The following is a 14,746-nucleotide window of genomic DNA, read 5'->3' as shown; positions in this document are numbered from 1 at the left end:
ATTCAAGAATATTGATTTACGGTACCAACAAAGAAACATGATCGACGCACCATGAACGAAGAATGATTAATTCGACGTGTTTGTTACTTTGTACACAGAACGTTCGATCGTAATAGAGTGTATTATTCGTGTCGTGCACAAGATTTTACCTTAAAGAAGTACCCATATACATTTTTTCCCCACACCGTACGCGAGGAGATATTATTCGTGTCGTGCATTATGCATAAATATGAACGGAGAAGTAGTAGTGGACTGTCGTGAGTGCACTCAAACTAGTCTTTTGTAATTGACGACAAATACACATTTTATTCATTTAAAATTAGACCTAAGAAAAACAAAAGACTTTGTATATTACACTCAACCAGTTCGGGTCTGATGGACTGATGGACACACGAGATAAGGAAAAAAATTACCATTAATTTCTTTCTAAGAGCCACTTATATTCATTTTTAAGATAGTGGTTATACTTTTTAAACCATCACATTTATTGTTTTTAAAACTAAATAAATGTTGCTTAGAATTGTTTTTAATACAATATTACACATTTTTAAAATCTAGTATCATGATAACAGTCACTTACTTTTTTTCTTAATTAGGACCACCATTTCTTTGGGCTGATCTTGTTCAACTTTAAATTAAATTATGCTATAGAAAATACGATTTTGCACAGAGACTATAATACTAGCTTTCAATAACCGACAGTGACAAAAATGATTTTGCAATATAAATGATTCAAATGCGGTTGAATATGTCTCATCTCAGATGAGACGTATGCATGCACCGCATGCACCTTCAGAACATTGGAAGTTACATATGACAGGCAAAGGAAGCCATTCTGTTTGACAAAAAAAAAGAAAGGAAGCAATTCTATAAAAATACGATAGGATGACTCAATTCCACCCATCGGATTCAGGCACTTGCTCTTCCTTTAACATACATATTCATATCATATATAACTATGACCATCGGAGTTTCGTTATTATGATAAAGACTTGGCGATCGATTGCTTCTATAGAAATATCAATATGGGTGTTTTATATTAATTAATGTCAGTGACCTTCTCTTTCTTTGACAGCGAGTGACAATTATTTTAAGTAATTATGTCAGTGAGCACCATGGCTATACGCACAAGAGAATTCAGATATATAATAACAAAATGATGTTGACAAGGGAAAAAAAATTTGCATTACAAAACAAAAATGTATATTTGGATCTTCTCTAAAATTATTTTGTAGCAAAAATTAGTGGTTTTTGTCACTAACCACTCTCCTGTCTCGTCTATAAAAGGAGTAATAGGTCGTTCCTAACTAGTCATAAGATCTTCCAATCATGTTACAATGTTAGTGAGGAGGCCACACCAAAATCTATAAAAAAAAATTCAAATAAAATTGTTCCGTTAGATTCTTCGTTTACATGCAAAAAAAATAAAATTGTAAGTATAAGATCGTTTGAGGTTCGTTATTTTGACTGAAATTGAAGGAAATGGCGGTAAACGGAACGAGCATCAAAACGGCGTCGGATGGAGTATGGGGAGGAGACAATCCTCTCAACTGTGCCTTTCCTCTTTTAATAATACAAGTCACCATCGTCCTATTCACCAGCCGCTTCCTTACCCTTCTCCTCAAACCCCTTCGTCAACCCAAAGTCGTCGCCGAGATCCTTGTAAGCTCTAGACACACTTTACATGCATACCTATATGCTTTTCTCTATATTTTAAATTGTCACATTAACGTCGAGTATATTAATAACATTATTATAGGGAGGGATATTGTTGGGACCTTCAGCATTGGGGAGAAACAAAGAGTTTGTTAAACTCGTGTTTCCAGAATGGAGCACTCCGATACTAGAGTCAGTTGCTAGCATTGGCCTCCTTTTCTTCCTCTTCCTAGTCGGTCTAGAACTAGACCTCACGGTTCTAGGCCGCACGGGAAAAAAAGCTTTTGCTATTTCTTTTGCCGGAATCTCTCTCCCTTTTGTGTTGGGCGCTGGTGTTTCCCTTTTCCTCCGTAGAGCCGTGGAGGAGGATCATGAATCAACAGGATACTGGCAATTCCTTCTATTCATTGGAGTCTCTCTTTCCATCACAGCTTTCCCAGTCCTTGCCCGTATCTTAGCTGAACTCAAGCTCTTGACCACAAGTGTTGGTCAGACAGCCTTAGCAGCTGCTGCTTTCAATGACATGGCCGCATGGATCCTCCTTGCCCTAGCCGTGGCTCTCCCCGGAAGCCACGACAACCACAAACATGCATCTCCATTGATATCCATATGGGTTCTTCTTTCAGGTTTTGCCTTTGTTATCTTCATGATTTTTGTGATCCGACCAACCATGAAATGGATCGTCCAGAACTATGCCAGCACGATGCACGAGGCGTGCATATGCCTAACTCTAGCAGGAGTCCTAGTCTCCGGTTTTATCACAGACCTAATCGGACTACACTCCATATTTGGGGCTTTTGTCTTTGGGCTAATCGTCCCTAAAAATGGATCTTTCAGTGACCAGCTCGTCGAGCGAATAGAGGACTTTGTCTCGGGGCTTCTACTCCCGCTCTACTTTGCATCTAGCGGACTGAAGACAGATGTAAACAAGATCAATGGTGCAGAGGCTTGGGGGATATTGGCCTTGGTAATATCCACGGCTTGCGTAGGGAAAATCATTGGCACCTTCCTCATGGCGATGATGTGCACCATATCCGCGCGTGAATCCCTCACTTTAGGGTTTTTGATGAACACTAAAGGGCTCGTTGAGCTAGTTGTACTAAACATCGGCAAGGAGAAGAAGGTAGTAAACTTAGACAAGTACACATTACCACAATATTAATTCTTTCATATAAGGAATTAGAGAAATTCTCAGAACATAGAAGACCTATTTACTTTCTCAAGGTTGAGATACTTCTATAAATTTTATTTACAAAAAAAACATTTAATTTAAACACTAGAACTATATTTAAAAAAAAAAACTAAAAGCCAAAGAAACAAATATTGTTGTAGGACCTAAACACTGGCCAAACTTGTGAAAGCAGAGAACATGCAACATGGATATATTTATTTATATGTTTATTTACTGGCCATTGAGATATTTTAGTCTTGAATCAAGACTCTTGATATCTTAAAGTTTGTGATGGATCTACATGCTTTTAATATCGATTAGGTGCTCAACGACGAGATGTTCGCAATTCTAGTCCTGATGGCTCTGGTCACAACCTTTATGACGACTCCATCAGTCGTGGCTGTATATAAACCCTTGAACAATGATGGTTCTGACTCCACAGGTGACGAGAAAGAGAAGTTACGCATCCTAGCCTGCGTACGTGGTCCTCAAGACGTTCCTTGCATAATCAAACTCGTTGAGTCTCTTGGTACGTCCAATGGATCACTCAAAGTATATGTGATGCATTTGATGGAACTCACTGAACTATCATCCTCCATCTCGATGGTCCAACGAACGAGAAGAAACGGTGTGCCGTTCATAGATAAGTTGTGTAAAGGGAGGCCGCGTGACCAGATAGAAGCTGCGTTTAGTATTTACGGACAGGTCAGAGACCAGAAACAAAGGATTAGAATCCGCCACTTAAAAAGTGTGTCAGCTTTGGGAACGATGCACGAGGACATATGCAATGCAGCGGAACATAACAAGGTGTGGATGATCATATTACCGCATCTGATAACGGGATGGGGAGTGGTCAACGAGAGGGTGATGGAGTATGCTAAATGCCCAGTGGTTGCGGTTCTAGACCACAAAGAGACTGGAGAAAGCAGTAGCCGCGATAGGCCAAAAAGAATAGGACTTGTGTTCATTGGTGGGATCAACGATAGAAAAGCACTTGAGATTGGAAGTAGAATGGCTCAACACCCCAAGACCAAAATAACACTCTTGCGAATCTCCGATAGTACCTTAACTTCTGGTTATAGTGAAAAGGTAAAAAATCATTTACATTAACTTTAGTGTAGTAGACGGAACTTACTAAAGAATATAAATCACGTAACCATAACTAATTAAGATTGTGATGATGTAGGAGATTGATGATATAGCAGTGGAAGATTTTAAGCAACAATGTGAAGGTGTAGAGATAGAGTACGAAGAAATCAAAGTCGAGGAAATAGGAATGAGAAAGGACTATGAGCTTCTGATAGTTGGAAATCGACAATCAACAAGTTGTCAAATGGGACGACTAGTGGTTTCAACACTAGTCATTCAAGGAAACATTGAAAAGAATACAGCAAAAACTATTGTGGGAGACAATGTTTGAGACTAGAAACGATGATTGATATAATTACTAGCCTGTAATGGTATCCAGCTAAGATGAACCTTACGTACAGGTTTATCCAGCTATGATGGAACCTTAGTTATGTACAAGATATTGATATCAAAATATCATTAAATAATCAAGAACTAGCATACAAATTTAAAAGTTTGTAGCTAAAATTACAATATTTGGTTTTAGCTATTTGAATTTGGTAACACAATGACAATATTAGCATAAATTTTTACATGTTGAATTTTGGACAGTAATTAGTAAATGATACTTCATTTTTTTTTTATCTACTAATTTGCTTTTAGCTCGTTTACAATATTTTTAGCAGTGGGAGAAAAAAAACAATAATAATATTGGAAATTTTCAGTGAAGGTGCCGCGAAACTCGCACGTGCCAAAAAAAAAAAACGCATGAAAAAAAAAAATTCCAAATTTATTAGCAAAACGATTGAGCGAAAAAACGCGTTGGTGGTGTATCATCAGAATCTGGACCTGAATCAGATCTATTCGGGTCGGGTCAAATTAGTAGCTGATCGGAGAACCGGCATTATGGCGGCGGCGAGAAGGTTACGGACTCTCCAATCCCAGCCGGAGAACAAGGTATGCGTCGATTGCTCCCAGAAGAATCCACAATGGGCATCGGTTTCATACGGGATCTTCATGTGCTTGGAGTGCTCAGGGAAGCACCGTGGCTTAGGTGTTCACATCTCCTTCGTCAGATCCGTGACCATGGATTCATGGTCCGAGATCCAGATCAAGAAAATGGACGCCGGAGGCAACGATTGTCTCAACAAGTTTCTGGCTCAGTACGGGATCTCTAAAGAGACCGATATCATCGCAAAGTACAATTCGAACGCCGCGTCTGTGTATCGAGATCGGATCCAGGCTTTAGCTGAGGGAAGGCAATGGAGAGATCCACCGGTTGTGAAGGAATCGGTTGGTGGTGGTGGTGGGATGAATAAAAAGCCTCCGTTGTCTCAGGGAGGTGGTGGTAGGGATTCTGGTAATGGTGGATGGGATAATTGGGATAATGATGATTCGTTCAGATCTACTGATATGAGGCGGAATCAATCTGCGAGTGATTTTAGGTCGTCGGGAGGTCGTGGTGCTCCGGCGAAGTCGAAATCGTCGGAGGATATATACTCGAGGTCTCAGCTGGAGGCTTCGGCGGCGAATAAGGAGAGTTTTTTCGCTAAGAGGATGGCTGAGAATGAGTCTAAGCCTGAGGGACTTCCTCCTTCGCAAGGAGGTAAGTATGTTGGGTTTGGATCTAGCCCTGGTCCAGCTCCGAGAAGCAATCAACAAGGTGGTGGTGGTGGTGCTGATGTTTTCTCTGTTATGTCGGAGGTAAATATGGATGCTTTTTTTTAGAGTGATTTGATTTTAGATGTTGAGTGACTTCTCTGTTTGTCGAATCGTGTGAATGATTGTGTTTGTTTTACGTTGTATTTGCAAAATAGGGTTTTGGGAGATTGTCTCTTGTTGCTGCATCAGCTGCAAATGTTGTTCAGACTGGCACCATGGAGTTCACTTCCAAGGTACTTACTTCTTTTATCATTCTGCTTCGGTGATGTGCTTGCTTTCTTAGCACGTAATCAAAGCTCACTTCTTGGTAAAACAATCTGTAGTCTTTGTTATTTCATAGCTGTGTTAAATTTATTTTGAAATGTCGTAATTACCGCTTTGCTCAATATACTCTGTTAGGTTATCCCAGTTTCAACAAAGTTAGAGTCTTTTGCTCAATACTCTGTTAGGTTATCCCATTTTCAACGAAGTTAGAGTCTTTTGCTCAATAATCAGTTAGGTTATCTCATTTCCAACAAAGTTAGAGTCTTGTCTAGCTGCAAAATGGTCTCCAATTGCAGTATTGAGGCTACTGTGTTTTGTGACTTTTGTCTTTAAGCCTCTGCAAAATCTCTAGTGGGATTTACTAAAACTCTGAATATAGCATAATGCCGGATGCTCTCTATAGATGTCTATGCTGCTGACAATAATATCTTGGATTGTGAGATAAGAAACCTTTTGTTTCATTGCAGGTCAAAGAAGGTGGCTTAGATCACACGGTCAGCGAGACTGTTAATGTTGTTGCGAATAAGACAACAGAGATAGGACAGAGGACATGGGGGATCATGAAAGGAGTTATGGCAATTGCTTCACAAAAGGTTGAAGAGTTCACTAAAGAAGAAGCATCAACCTGGAATCAACAGAATAAAAACGAGGGCAACGGTCTCTACCAGAACTCTGGGTTTGGAAACAAAACAGCAAACTCATCTTCTTTTGGAGGGTCACAGTCATCATCAAGTGGTCACAACAACGGTTATCGTAACTCGAGTTCTTGGGATGACTGGGGAGAAGAGAAGGATACCAAAAAGGAAGCAGCACCAAAGGTGTCGACTTCTAATGATGATGACGATGGTTGGGCTGGTTGGGATGATAATGATGCCAAAGATGATGACTTCTATTATCAGAGTGCCGGCGCTAAGAAATCTGTAGGTCACAATGGGAAATCAGACTCTGCTTGGACTGGTGGAGGATTTCTCTAGCGGTAAGCACTTAACACCAATCAAGTAAAAACCAATCCAAAACGTAAATGCGATACGTTCGTAATAACATTATCTTGCTAATCACAGGTGTTTCAGGGATGATGGTGAATGAAGTTGTACAATTAAGGAAAAGCAGAGGCTGTGGTTTTCGTGCTCTGTCACAAGAGAGAGCAGAGTGGTAATCTCAACCATATTAAAGCCAGCACAGGTCCTTCTTTTCACATATCAATTGATTTGGCGATCAATCAAAAATGGATCGTCACTATTTGTTCTTCTACAATATAGTTTCATTTATATTTGTACAAGCTTCATAGAGAACTGCTTACTAAACTATTCGGGTTAGTCTTCAGCTCTTTTTTTGAGATTTTAAACTTTTTATTTTTCTTGAAATTTGTAATGACCACAAAAACAATTTTTCCTTCTTCATATTGTCTTCTTTCAAATTCACATATTTTCTTTTGTCCGGTTACTATGTTACACGCAATTTCCTTTCGTAGTTTTATCGGAATCTGATCCGATTACGGATACATATTCAAATTGAATTTTTGGTCAAGAAGAAAATGGGGTAATGTTTTATTCTCAGCTTATTTCATATGTAAAATTCTTATGTACATGGAGGGAAAGAAGTAGCTAAATAGAGGTGGCGTTATGTGGAGATGACACAGTTTGGAAGATATCTTGATATACCAAGTTTGGAAGAAATCTTGATATACCAAGCAATGTCTCTTTAGAATATTTGGAAGTTTGAAAGTTGAAACTGAGGGAAGGCTACGTTTGCTTAACGTATACGATGCAACTTGGTTTATGAGTTGAGAGCATGTCTCTCACACGTTCTATGTTCTGTCGTACAAACCGCACCAGTTCACACTTGCATTCAATAATCCGACATCCTGAACCGGGGCTGATTATGCTATATATACATTACAAAAATACGTTATGTTAATTTTATAATAAGAAATTTCTAGTCATATAACATACTAACGTAGACAAAAACTAGATGAGCAATTAGAGTTGTACACAAGGTTGCAACAGCATAGAAAAATACAGAACAGTGATGTATTATAAGTCTGTTATTAAATTTTAAGTATTCGATTGGGATCGGTAGACGAGTTCCTATTTTTTTTAAAAAAAAAATTGAGGTTATATATAAAAAAATTAAGTTTTCAAAGGAATAATTTTTAAAAATAATTAGTCAATTCAACGTAAAGAAAAAAATCTTTGTCCAATAAATTAGTCAATTGTTTGGATTAGTTTCACTATATGTATTAATTACTACCTTTTCTAGGCATTTTACGAAAACTGTAAGCATTAATTTTTGATAAGCTGTCAGTGAAAAGGTTAATGGACCACATGTGTCGACGACAGCAAACTCTAGTCTAAATGTAGCTAATCTTCTCACGCGTGAGAGCCTATTTAAAACCACACAAGTTCCTCCTTACCTGTAATCTCTCTACCTCTATTTCTTCTCCATTCTTCTTATTCATCTGCAGCAACCTTTTTTTAGGGTTTATATTATTGGTTAGATAAAGAGAGAGAGAGAGAGAGATCATGGGAATATATGGAATGGTGACAGGGAAAGCAGGAAAGAGTGGATTTGGCTCAGCTTCAACTGCTGAAGATGTCACTCACTCCATTGATGCTAATCATCTCACTGCCATCATCACAGGTTCTGCTTTTTGTTTTCTTTTTGTTTTGTTTTACATCTGATATTCTTTTTTACAAATCATGAAAAGAGGAAAATCAAAGCAAATCTATTATTGCCAAACAAATTTGTTTTCCGTTTTGGTGTCGTGGAAGATATTTTGTCAAAAATAAATTTTTAAGATTCAATAATGGTGGAAGAAAAAGTCAAACTTTTAAGATTTAATGTTGGGATTTTATCAGAAAATAATATAATTTATTTTTCTCAAATTGTAAAACCCAAAGATTTTCTTTCCTTTTCGTAAATAATTAACCAAAACATTCTTAATTTTATATTTTCTTTCTAATTAAGATTGAGATACACAGTAGAACAAAACTTATTGATTTGATAGTAGTCAACATGTCATATTTTTTTTTTTTGTTACTTCTGTCTTTCTTCTGATAACGCTAGAATTTACTTTCGTGTCTTAATTTTGTAAAAAGACACAGAAGTACGAATTTTATCGTTAGTTGTACACTTGTACGTTGCTTCGGCCGTTTGTTGGATTCTTCTTTTGTTTTGTCTGCAATATCTTCAAATAATGATTAAAAATATTGGAAATGAACCCAAAAAAAAAAGGTGGAACAAGTGGGATTGGATTGGAGGCAGCAAGAGTGTTAGCAATGAGAGGAGCTCATGTCATCATTGCTGCAAGAAACCCAAAAGCTGGTAATGAATCGAAAGAGATGATTCTTCAGATGAACCCTAAAGCTCGTATCGATTATCTTCAGCTCGATCTCGCTTCCACCAAATCAGTCAGATCCTTCGCCGATCAATTCCTTGCCCTTAATATCCCTCTCAACATACTCATGTACGTATGAAATATCAAATTTGAATTTTTATTATTATTTTTGTGTGTTTATTTTGAAGCGACTGAGAGTTTAATGTTAATTAGTTGTTGTGTCCTTTGAAATGTTAGAAACAATGCAGGTGTTATGTTTTCTCCTTTCCAGCTTACTGAAGATGGTATTGAATCACAGTTCGCAACAAACCACATCGGTAAGATTTTTATTTAATGTTTCCTTGTCAGAAAACTATATCGAAATACACAAATATTTATTTAGTTATTTTCAAAACATCATGTTTAGTACATGAATACTAAAGAAATAAGTATATGCTAAACTCAATAAATTTATATTCAAATTATGTAAAAATGGATCGTCCAGGTCATTTTCTGTTGACGAATCTGCTTCTGGACAAAATGAAAAGTAGCGCAAGAGAAAGTGGAACCGAAGGAAGGATTGTGAATTTGTCATCTATTGCTCATACTTATACTTATCCCGAAGGTATCAAGTTCCAAAGCATCAATGACCCTGATGGGTAAGTTTTAATATAATTCTATACTTATAATGAACTTGAGATTAAAGTTTTTAGCTAATGTAAAAACAACTATATTGTCTATATCATTATTTTAGATATTCGGACAGAAGGGCTTATGGACAGTCCAAACTCGCAAACTTGTTGCACTCCAATGCACTATCTCGTAAACTACAGGTAATATATATACATACACATACACATATTGATATAGTCTTAAACTTACATTTATATGTAAGTGATTAAAAATGTGATGCCATAATACGAAATGATCATGTAGGAAGAAGGTGCAAACATCACAGTAAATTCGGTACACCCTGGACTTGTCACCACCAATCTCTTCCGTCACTCCGGTTTCGGAATGAGTACGTACCGGTTCTCTATTCTTCATTCCTATATCGCACACTTAATTTTGATCATTTTTTCCTAATTCGACATTTTAATTAACGTATGTTCAGAGGTCTTCAAGGCTATGACTTTCCTCTTGTGGAAAAATATACCTCAGGTGAATTTCAAACCCTTTCTCATTCCGAAATTTTCTTGTGAGACTTAATTTACTATTTTAGTTATATGGTTGTTAATTTTTTTTATGGGGTATTGTTAATTAGGGAGCAGCAACGACATGCTACGTCGCAACTCATCCTGATCTCAAAGGCGTCACCGGGAAGTATTTCGGCGACTGTAACATCATCGCTCCGAGCAAATTCGCTACCGACAATTCTTTGGCCGATAAACTTTGGGATTTCAGTGTCAAACTCATCGATTCTCTCTCTCACTAATAATGCATGTACCAACAACTCAAAATTTATATTTCTTAATAATGTTGTCACATTGACATATCTTTTTATATGTCACCACATAGTTTTTTTTTATGGTATGCAATAATTAGAAAACGTTATCGATTGTGTGAGAATCGAATGAAGTATAAACACACAAAATCTTGTGTAAGAAAATAGTAACATCTTCCTCTAGTATAATAATCTATCAATTCTCCAAATGTAATTGAGAAAAAGTATGTATATTACAAGGTTACAAAAAAAAAAGATGCACATATTGTATATCCCACTGATTTATGAGAATAATAAGTGGAATCTATGCGGCGTCAATAGTGTATTAATGGGTTTCTTCAGCCTCCCAAAGGCCTATAGTTCGTACGAAGACGGCGGAAAGAGCCACAACAATCGCTGCAAAAACCGGCGACACAACTAAGTCCATCTTCGACCTCCGAAAAAGATTCGCCGGCAAACAGATCATCTCCGTAGGAAGATCCAACGGAACCAAAACTGCTGCGTCGGAACCGCACCGCCGCGAGGAGAACCCCACGAAAGAAGAAGAAGAAGAAGAAGAAGAAGAAGAAGAAGAAGAAGAAGAAGAAGAAGGGTAAATAGCGAATGCGAATTCCGTCGCGAGAAAGATGATCGCGACCATGATCGTCAGAAAAAACGTCAACGTCACGCCCTGTACGAAAATCGGAATCCGCCAGGCGAATCGTTGAGTCAGGGATGAGAAAAGATTGCGAATCATTCTTGGTTTGAAGTTTTTTTCTTAAGGGTTTCAATTTTTTTTTCTCTTTTCTCTCTATGGGTTTATAGTTTCTATACCGGTCGTAAATATTATTACTTCCACCGTATACAGGGCCGGCTTTCCTTGGACTTTGTACCAAATTTTTTTTTTCTCTTTTTTATTATTTGTAAATTTTACATATTTGAGTTTTTTTTTTTGTCAAAATATCAGACATACCTTAAAATTTTGTAAAAAAATTTCAAAAGTAATGTGACCTAGTGCAAAAGCATCGCTCTCGCATCTTCCCATCACCGGGCCTGGCCGTATAGAAGATGGAGTAGCTTCGATAAAAGGAGATAAGTAGAGAAGAGAAGATTTAACCTAATGTCACCTGCTTTTATATAGTACTAACGACGAATTTGAGGACAAACTTTGAAACGACCAAACTATCACCATTTTGATGTCTTAATCATATTCTACTATATTAATTGAGAAATATAAATATGAAACTAATCTTTGTAAAAAAATTACATTGTCATGCTATTGTCATTATAATAAATTCGGTACACCCTAGACTTGTCACCACATTGGTTTAGGCATGAGTACATACCGGTTCTTTATTCTTTCATTTTTATCGTACACTTAAATTTTGATCAATTTCTCCTAAATTCGACATTTTAATTAACGTATGTTCAGAGGTCTTCAAGGCTACGACGTTCCTCTTGTGGAAAAATATACTCAGGTGAACTCGAAACCCTTTGTCATTTTTGTTTTTCTTATGAGATTTAGTTATATTATTTTTCTTATATGTTTGTTATTATTTGTTGGGGGTATTGTTAATTAGGGATAAGCAACGACATGCTACGTCGCACTTCATCGGGAAGTATTTCGGCGACTGTACGTAACGTCATCACTCCGAGCAAATTCGCTACCGACAATTCTTTGGCCGATAAACTTTGGGATTTCAGTGTCAAACTCATCGATTCTCTCTCTCACTAGTAATGTACCAACAACTCAAAATGAATATTTCTTGATAATGTTGTTACATTGACACACATCTTTATTATATATCACCACATGTTTTTTTTTCATGGGATACAATAATCAGAAAACGTTATCGATTGAAGTAACATTTTCCTCTAGTAATCTATAATTGATCCAAATTGTATTAAGGGAAGTACATATATTACAAGGTTATAAAAAAAAAGGATGCACATATAATAACTAGATGTATGAGAATATTTTTAGTGGTCTATGCGATGTCAATAGTGTATTAATGGGCCTAAATTAGTGGGTTTCTTCTTCAGCCTCCCAAAGGCCCATAGTTCGTACGACGACGGCGGAAAGAGCCACAACAATCGCTGCAAAAACCGGCGGAACAACGAGGTCCATCTTCGACCTCCGGAAAAGATTCGCCGGCAAACAGAACATTTCCGTGGGAAGATCCAACGGAACCAAAACAGCTGCATCGGAACCGCACCGCCGCGAGAACCCCACCGAAGAAGAAGAAGAAGACGGGTAAATAGCCGAGACGAATGCAAATTCCGGTGCGAGCGAGATGATCGCGACCGTGATCGTCAGAAACAACGTCCACGTCACGCCGTAGACGAAAAGCGGAACCCTCCAGGCGAATCGGTGAGTCAGAGATGAGAAAAGATTGCGAATCATTCTTGGTTTAAAGAATTTTTTTTTCTTAAAGGTTTCGACTTTATCCTTTTCTCTCTTAAGGGTTTATAGTTTCCAAACCGGGTCATAAATATTACTTCCACCATATAGAAGATGGAGTAGCTTCGATGAAGGAGATAAGTAGAGAAGAGAAGATAACCTAATCTCACCTGCTCTAACGACGAATTTGAGGACAAACTTTGAAACGACCAAACTTATCGCCGTTTTGGTGTCTTGATCATATTGTGAATTAAGACGCAACTTTGCATACTTGGGGAGCTAGAGACGCACGTTTAGGACAAAAATTAGTTGTCGGAGTCTCGATGTTAGATATTTTTGATATTTGACGTACACCCAATAGAGGTGAAATTTACAAACAAGTCAAATTATGTCATACGTAATGGCATAAATTAGTAAGAGTTCCATTGGTTCGATGACCACTTTTTATATGCCGGTTGATCGGAGGTTTTGCTAGGGGTTTATATTAAGAAAGCCAAAACTCAAGATAAAAATTTGGATTATTTGAAAAACTTAAAATGATTTTGTAGGGTTATAGATTTGAAGGTTCAAAATAAAAATTAACATCAACCCATCTTTGAAAATGTATGATTAATATTTGTATGCCTTATTTTGTCAAGAATACCGATTTGTCAAAGGTTTATTGGTGTGGGTGACAACATCACTTGCCTTACCGAATCCGAACAAATTCTTTCTTATATTTCTTAGATTTCAAATCTTTACATTTTAAAACCTAATAAACTTTATTCAAAAAAAAATAGTAATACTTTTTTTATATGAAAAATAGTTAAATACTGTATAGATTTTTAGCTAAAAATCTCTAAAAATACCATAATTATGTTTTATTTTCTAAGATTACTATAAAAAATCCAAACAACACCGAATTTATTAAAAGTTGTTATAAGTGTAGGAAATATAGTCTTTAATGAGTTTATTAAACCGTACTCAATTTTTTTTGTAAACCTATATTGGTTATACCTTGTTTTTAATTTTAATTTATGAATATATTTGTGGTATTTTAGATATTGTTTTTTTAAATTTTAATCAAAACTATAACAAAGACATATCTTATTGAAGAAAAGAGCCCACATATACACGTGGATATTCACCAAGTTTTTTTTATTTTTAAAAGAGCAACTGAAGTAAATGATTTGGTCTCTTCTCGTACCTTCCTTCCAAGATGTCATCAGCAACTGCCACGATTTGCTTCCCTCTTTTTTTTTTTTCTTTTCATTTTACATAAAGTCACCCCACAAGTTCAGTTCAATTTTTATAATACCCTCCAAACTTTTTAAATCTCACATATACACCCCCCCAAACATTAATTTTTGTTTTTAAAGTGAACTAGATTGCAAATCTCGGTCAAAAGAGTAAACATTTAAAACATTTAAGGACTTGTTTTGTATTTTCTTTTAATATGGATTTACTGATTACTATTATTATTTCCTTTTTTCCTAAAATTACAAAATATAAAAATATCTGTTTTTTTCTAGTTTTTTTTTTTTTCCCCTTCTCCTCTGCTTTGCTTTGAAAAGTAATCTGGACCGCGAGAACAAAGCTTTTCGTTTTCTGGTTCGTTGCCGCCTTGCACGTTCCTTCTTCTTCCTCATCTTATCTCCTTCCCCTCTTTTACCCTAACCCTAGTTCTCTTCGCCGTCCTCTCTTTTCTATCTCTACCCAATTCGAAATCTTCCAAAGCCTTATCTACAGATCTTTTAGATCCGTAATTCTCTACTCTTGATTGATTCTTCTACCCCCCCCCCCCCC

At 36.8% G+C, this 14,746-nt stretch overlaps 5 protein-coding genes across 5 annotated transcripts; 3 read left to right on the top strand and 2 right to left on the bottom strand.

Moving 5' to 3' along the window:
* LOC104699288 (cation/H(+) antiporter 20-like) lies at positions 1,474–4,199 on the top strand. The gene is made up of 3 exons (XM_019246527.1): positions 1,474–1,662; positions 1,760–2,779; positions 3,149–4,199. The coding sequence occupies exons 1-3, from the start codon at positions 1,483–1,485 to the stop codon at positions 3,935–3,937; spliced, it is 1,989 nt and encodes a 662-aa protein (XP_019102072.1). The 5' UTR covers positions 1,474–1,482; the 3' UTR covers positions 3,938–4,199.
* LOC104792541 (ADP-ribosylation factor GTPase-activating protein AGD7) lies at positions 4,684–7,221 on the top strand. Its single transcript, XM_010518723.2, has 4 exons — positions 4,684–5,599; positions 5,713–5,790; positions 6,289–6,797; positions 6,883–7,221. The coding sequence occupies exons 1-3, from the start codon at positions 4,802–4,804 to the stop codon at positions 6,793–6,795; spliced, it is 1,383 nt and encodes a 460-aa protein (XP_010517025.1). The 5' UTR covers positions 4,684–4,801; the 3' UTR covers positions 6,796–6,797; positions 6,883–7,221.
* Positions 8,204–10,691, top strand: LOC104792540 (short-chain dehydrogenase TIC 32, chloroplastic-like). Its single transcript, XM_010518722.2, has 8 exons — positions 8,204–8,461; positions 9,056–9,287; positions 9,396–9,475; positions 9,643–9,796; positions 9,892–9,970; positions 10,074–10,158; positions 10,252–10,298; positions 10,402–10,691. Exons 1-8 carry the CDS (start codon positions 8,344–8,346, stop codon positions 10,570–10,572), a joined length of 966 nt encoding a protein of 321 aa, XP_010517024.1. The 5' UTR covers positions 8,204–8,343; the 3' UTR covers positions 10,573–10,691.
* On the bottom strand, positions 10,907–11,331 carry LOC104699287. Its single transcript, XM_010414612.2, has one exon. The coding sequence runs from the start codon at positions 11,315–11,317 to the stop codon at positions 10,907–10,909; it is 411 nt and encodes a 136-aa protein (XP_010412914.1). The 5' UTR covers positions 11,318–11,331.
* On the bottom strand, positions 12,301–13,292 carry LOC104792539. Its single transcript, XM_010518721.2, has one exon. The coding sequence runs from the start codon at positions 12,962–12,964 to the stop codon at positions 12,584–12,586; it is 381 nt and encodes a 126-aa protein (XP_010517023.1). The 5' UTR covers positions 12,965–13,292; the 3' UTR covers positions 12,301–12,583.

This window comes from Camelina sativa, chromosome 6 (genome assembly GCF_000633955.1).
Source record: "Camelina sativa cultivar DH55 chromosome 6, Cs, whole genome shotgun sequence".
Lineage (NCBI taxonomy): Eukaryota > Viridiplantae > Streptophyta > Magnoliopsida > Brassicales > Brassicaceae > Camelina > Camelina sativa.
Note: the sequence above shows the minus strand (reverse complement) of the source record. Positions and strands in the feature narration are given on the sequence as shown.

Coding starts and splice junctions, on each gene's coding strand:
- LOC104699287 (XM_010414612.2), bottom strand. CDS start 11,317: ATGATTCGCAATCTTTTCTCATCCCTGACTCAACGATTCGCCTGGCGG.
- LOC104792539 (XM_010518721.2), bottom strand. CDS start 12,964: ATGATTCGCAATCTTTTCTCATCTCTGACTCACCGATTCGCCTGGAGG.
- LOC104792541 (XM_010518723.2), top strand. CDS start 4,802: ATGGCGGCGGCGAGAAGGTTACGGACTCTCCAATCCCAGCCGGAGAAC. Junction 5,600..5,712: donor TTTTCTCTGTTATGTCGGAG/GTAAATATGGAT, acceptor TTTGCAAAATAG/GGTTTTGGGAGATTGTCTCT. Junction 5,791..6,288: donor CCATGGAGTTCACTTCCAAG/GTACTTACTTCT, acceptor GTTTCATTGCAG/GTCAAAGAAGGTGGCTTAGA.
- LOC104792540 (XM_010518722.2), top strand. CDS start 8,344: ATGGGAATATATGGAATGGTGACAGGGAAAGCAGGAAAGAGTGGATTT. Junction 8,462..9,055: donor TCTCACTGCCATCATCACAG/GTTCTGCTTTTT, acceptor CAAAAAAAAAAG/GTGGAACAAGTGGGATTGGA. Junction 9,476..9,642: donor GTTCGCAACAAACCACATCG/GTAAGATTTTTA, acceptor TGGATCGTCCAG/GTCATTTTCTGTTGACGAAT.
- LOC104699288 (XM_019246527.1), top strand. CDS start 1,483: ATGGCGGTAAACGGAACGAGCATCAAAACGGCGTCGGATGGAGTATGG. Junction 1,663..1,759: donor AAGTCGTCGCCGAGATCCTT/GTAAGCTCTAGA, acceptor ACATTATTATAG/GGAGGGATATTGTTGGGACC. Junction 2,780..3,148: donor ACATCGGCAAGGAGAAGAAG/GTAGTAAACTTA, acceptor AATATCGATTAG/GTGCTCAACGACGAGATGTT.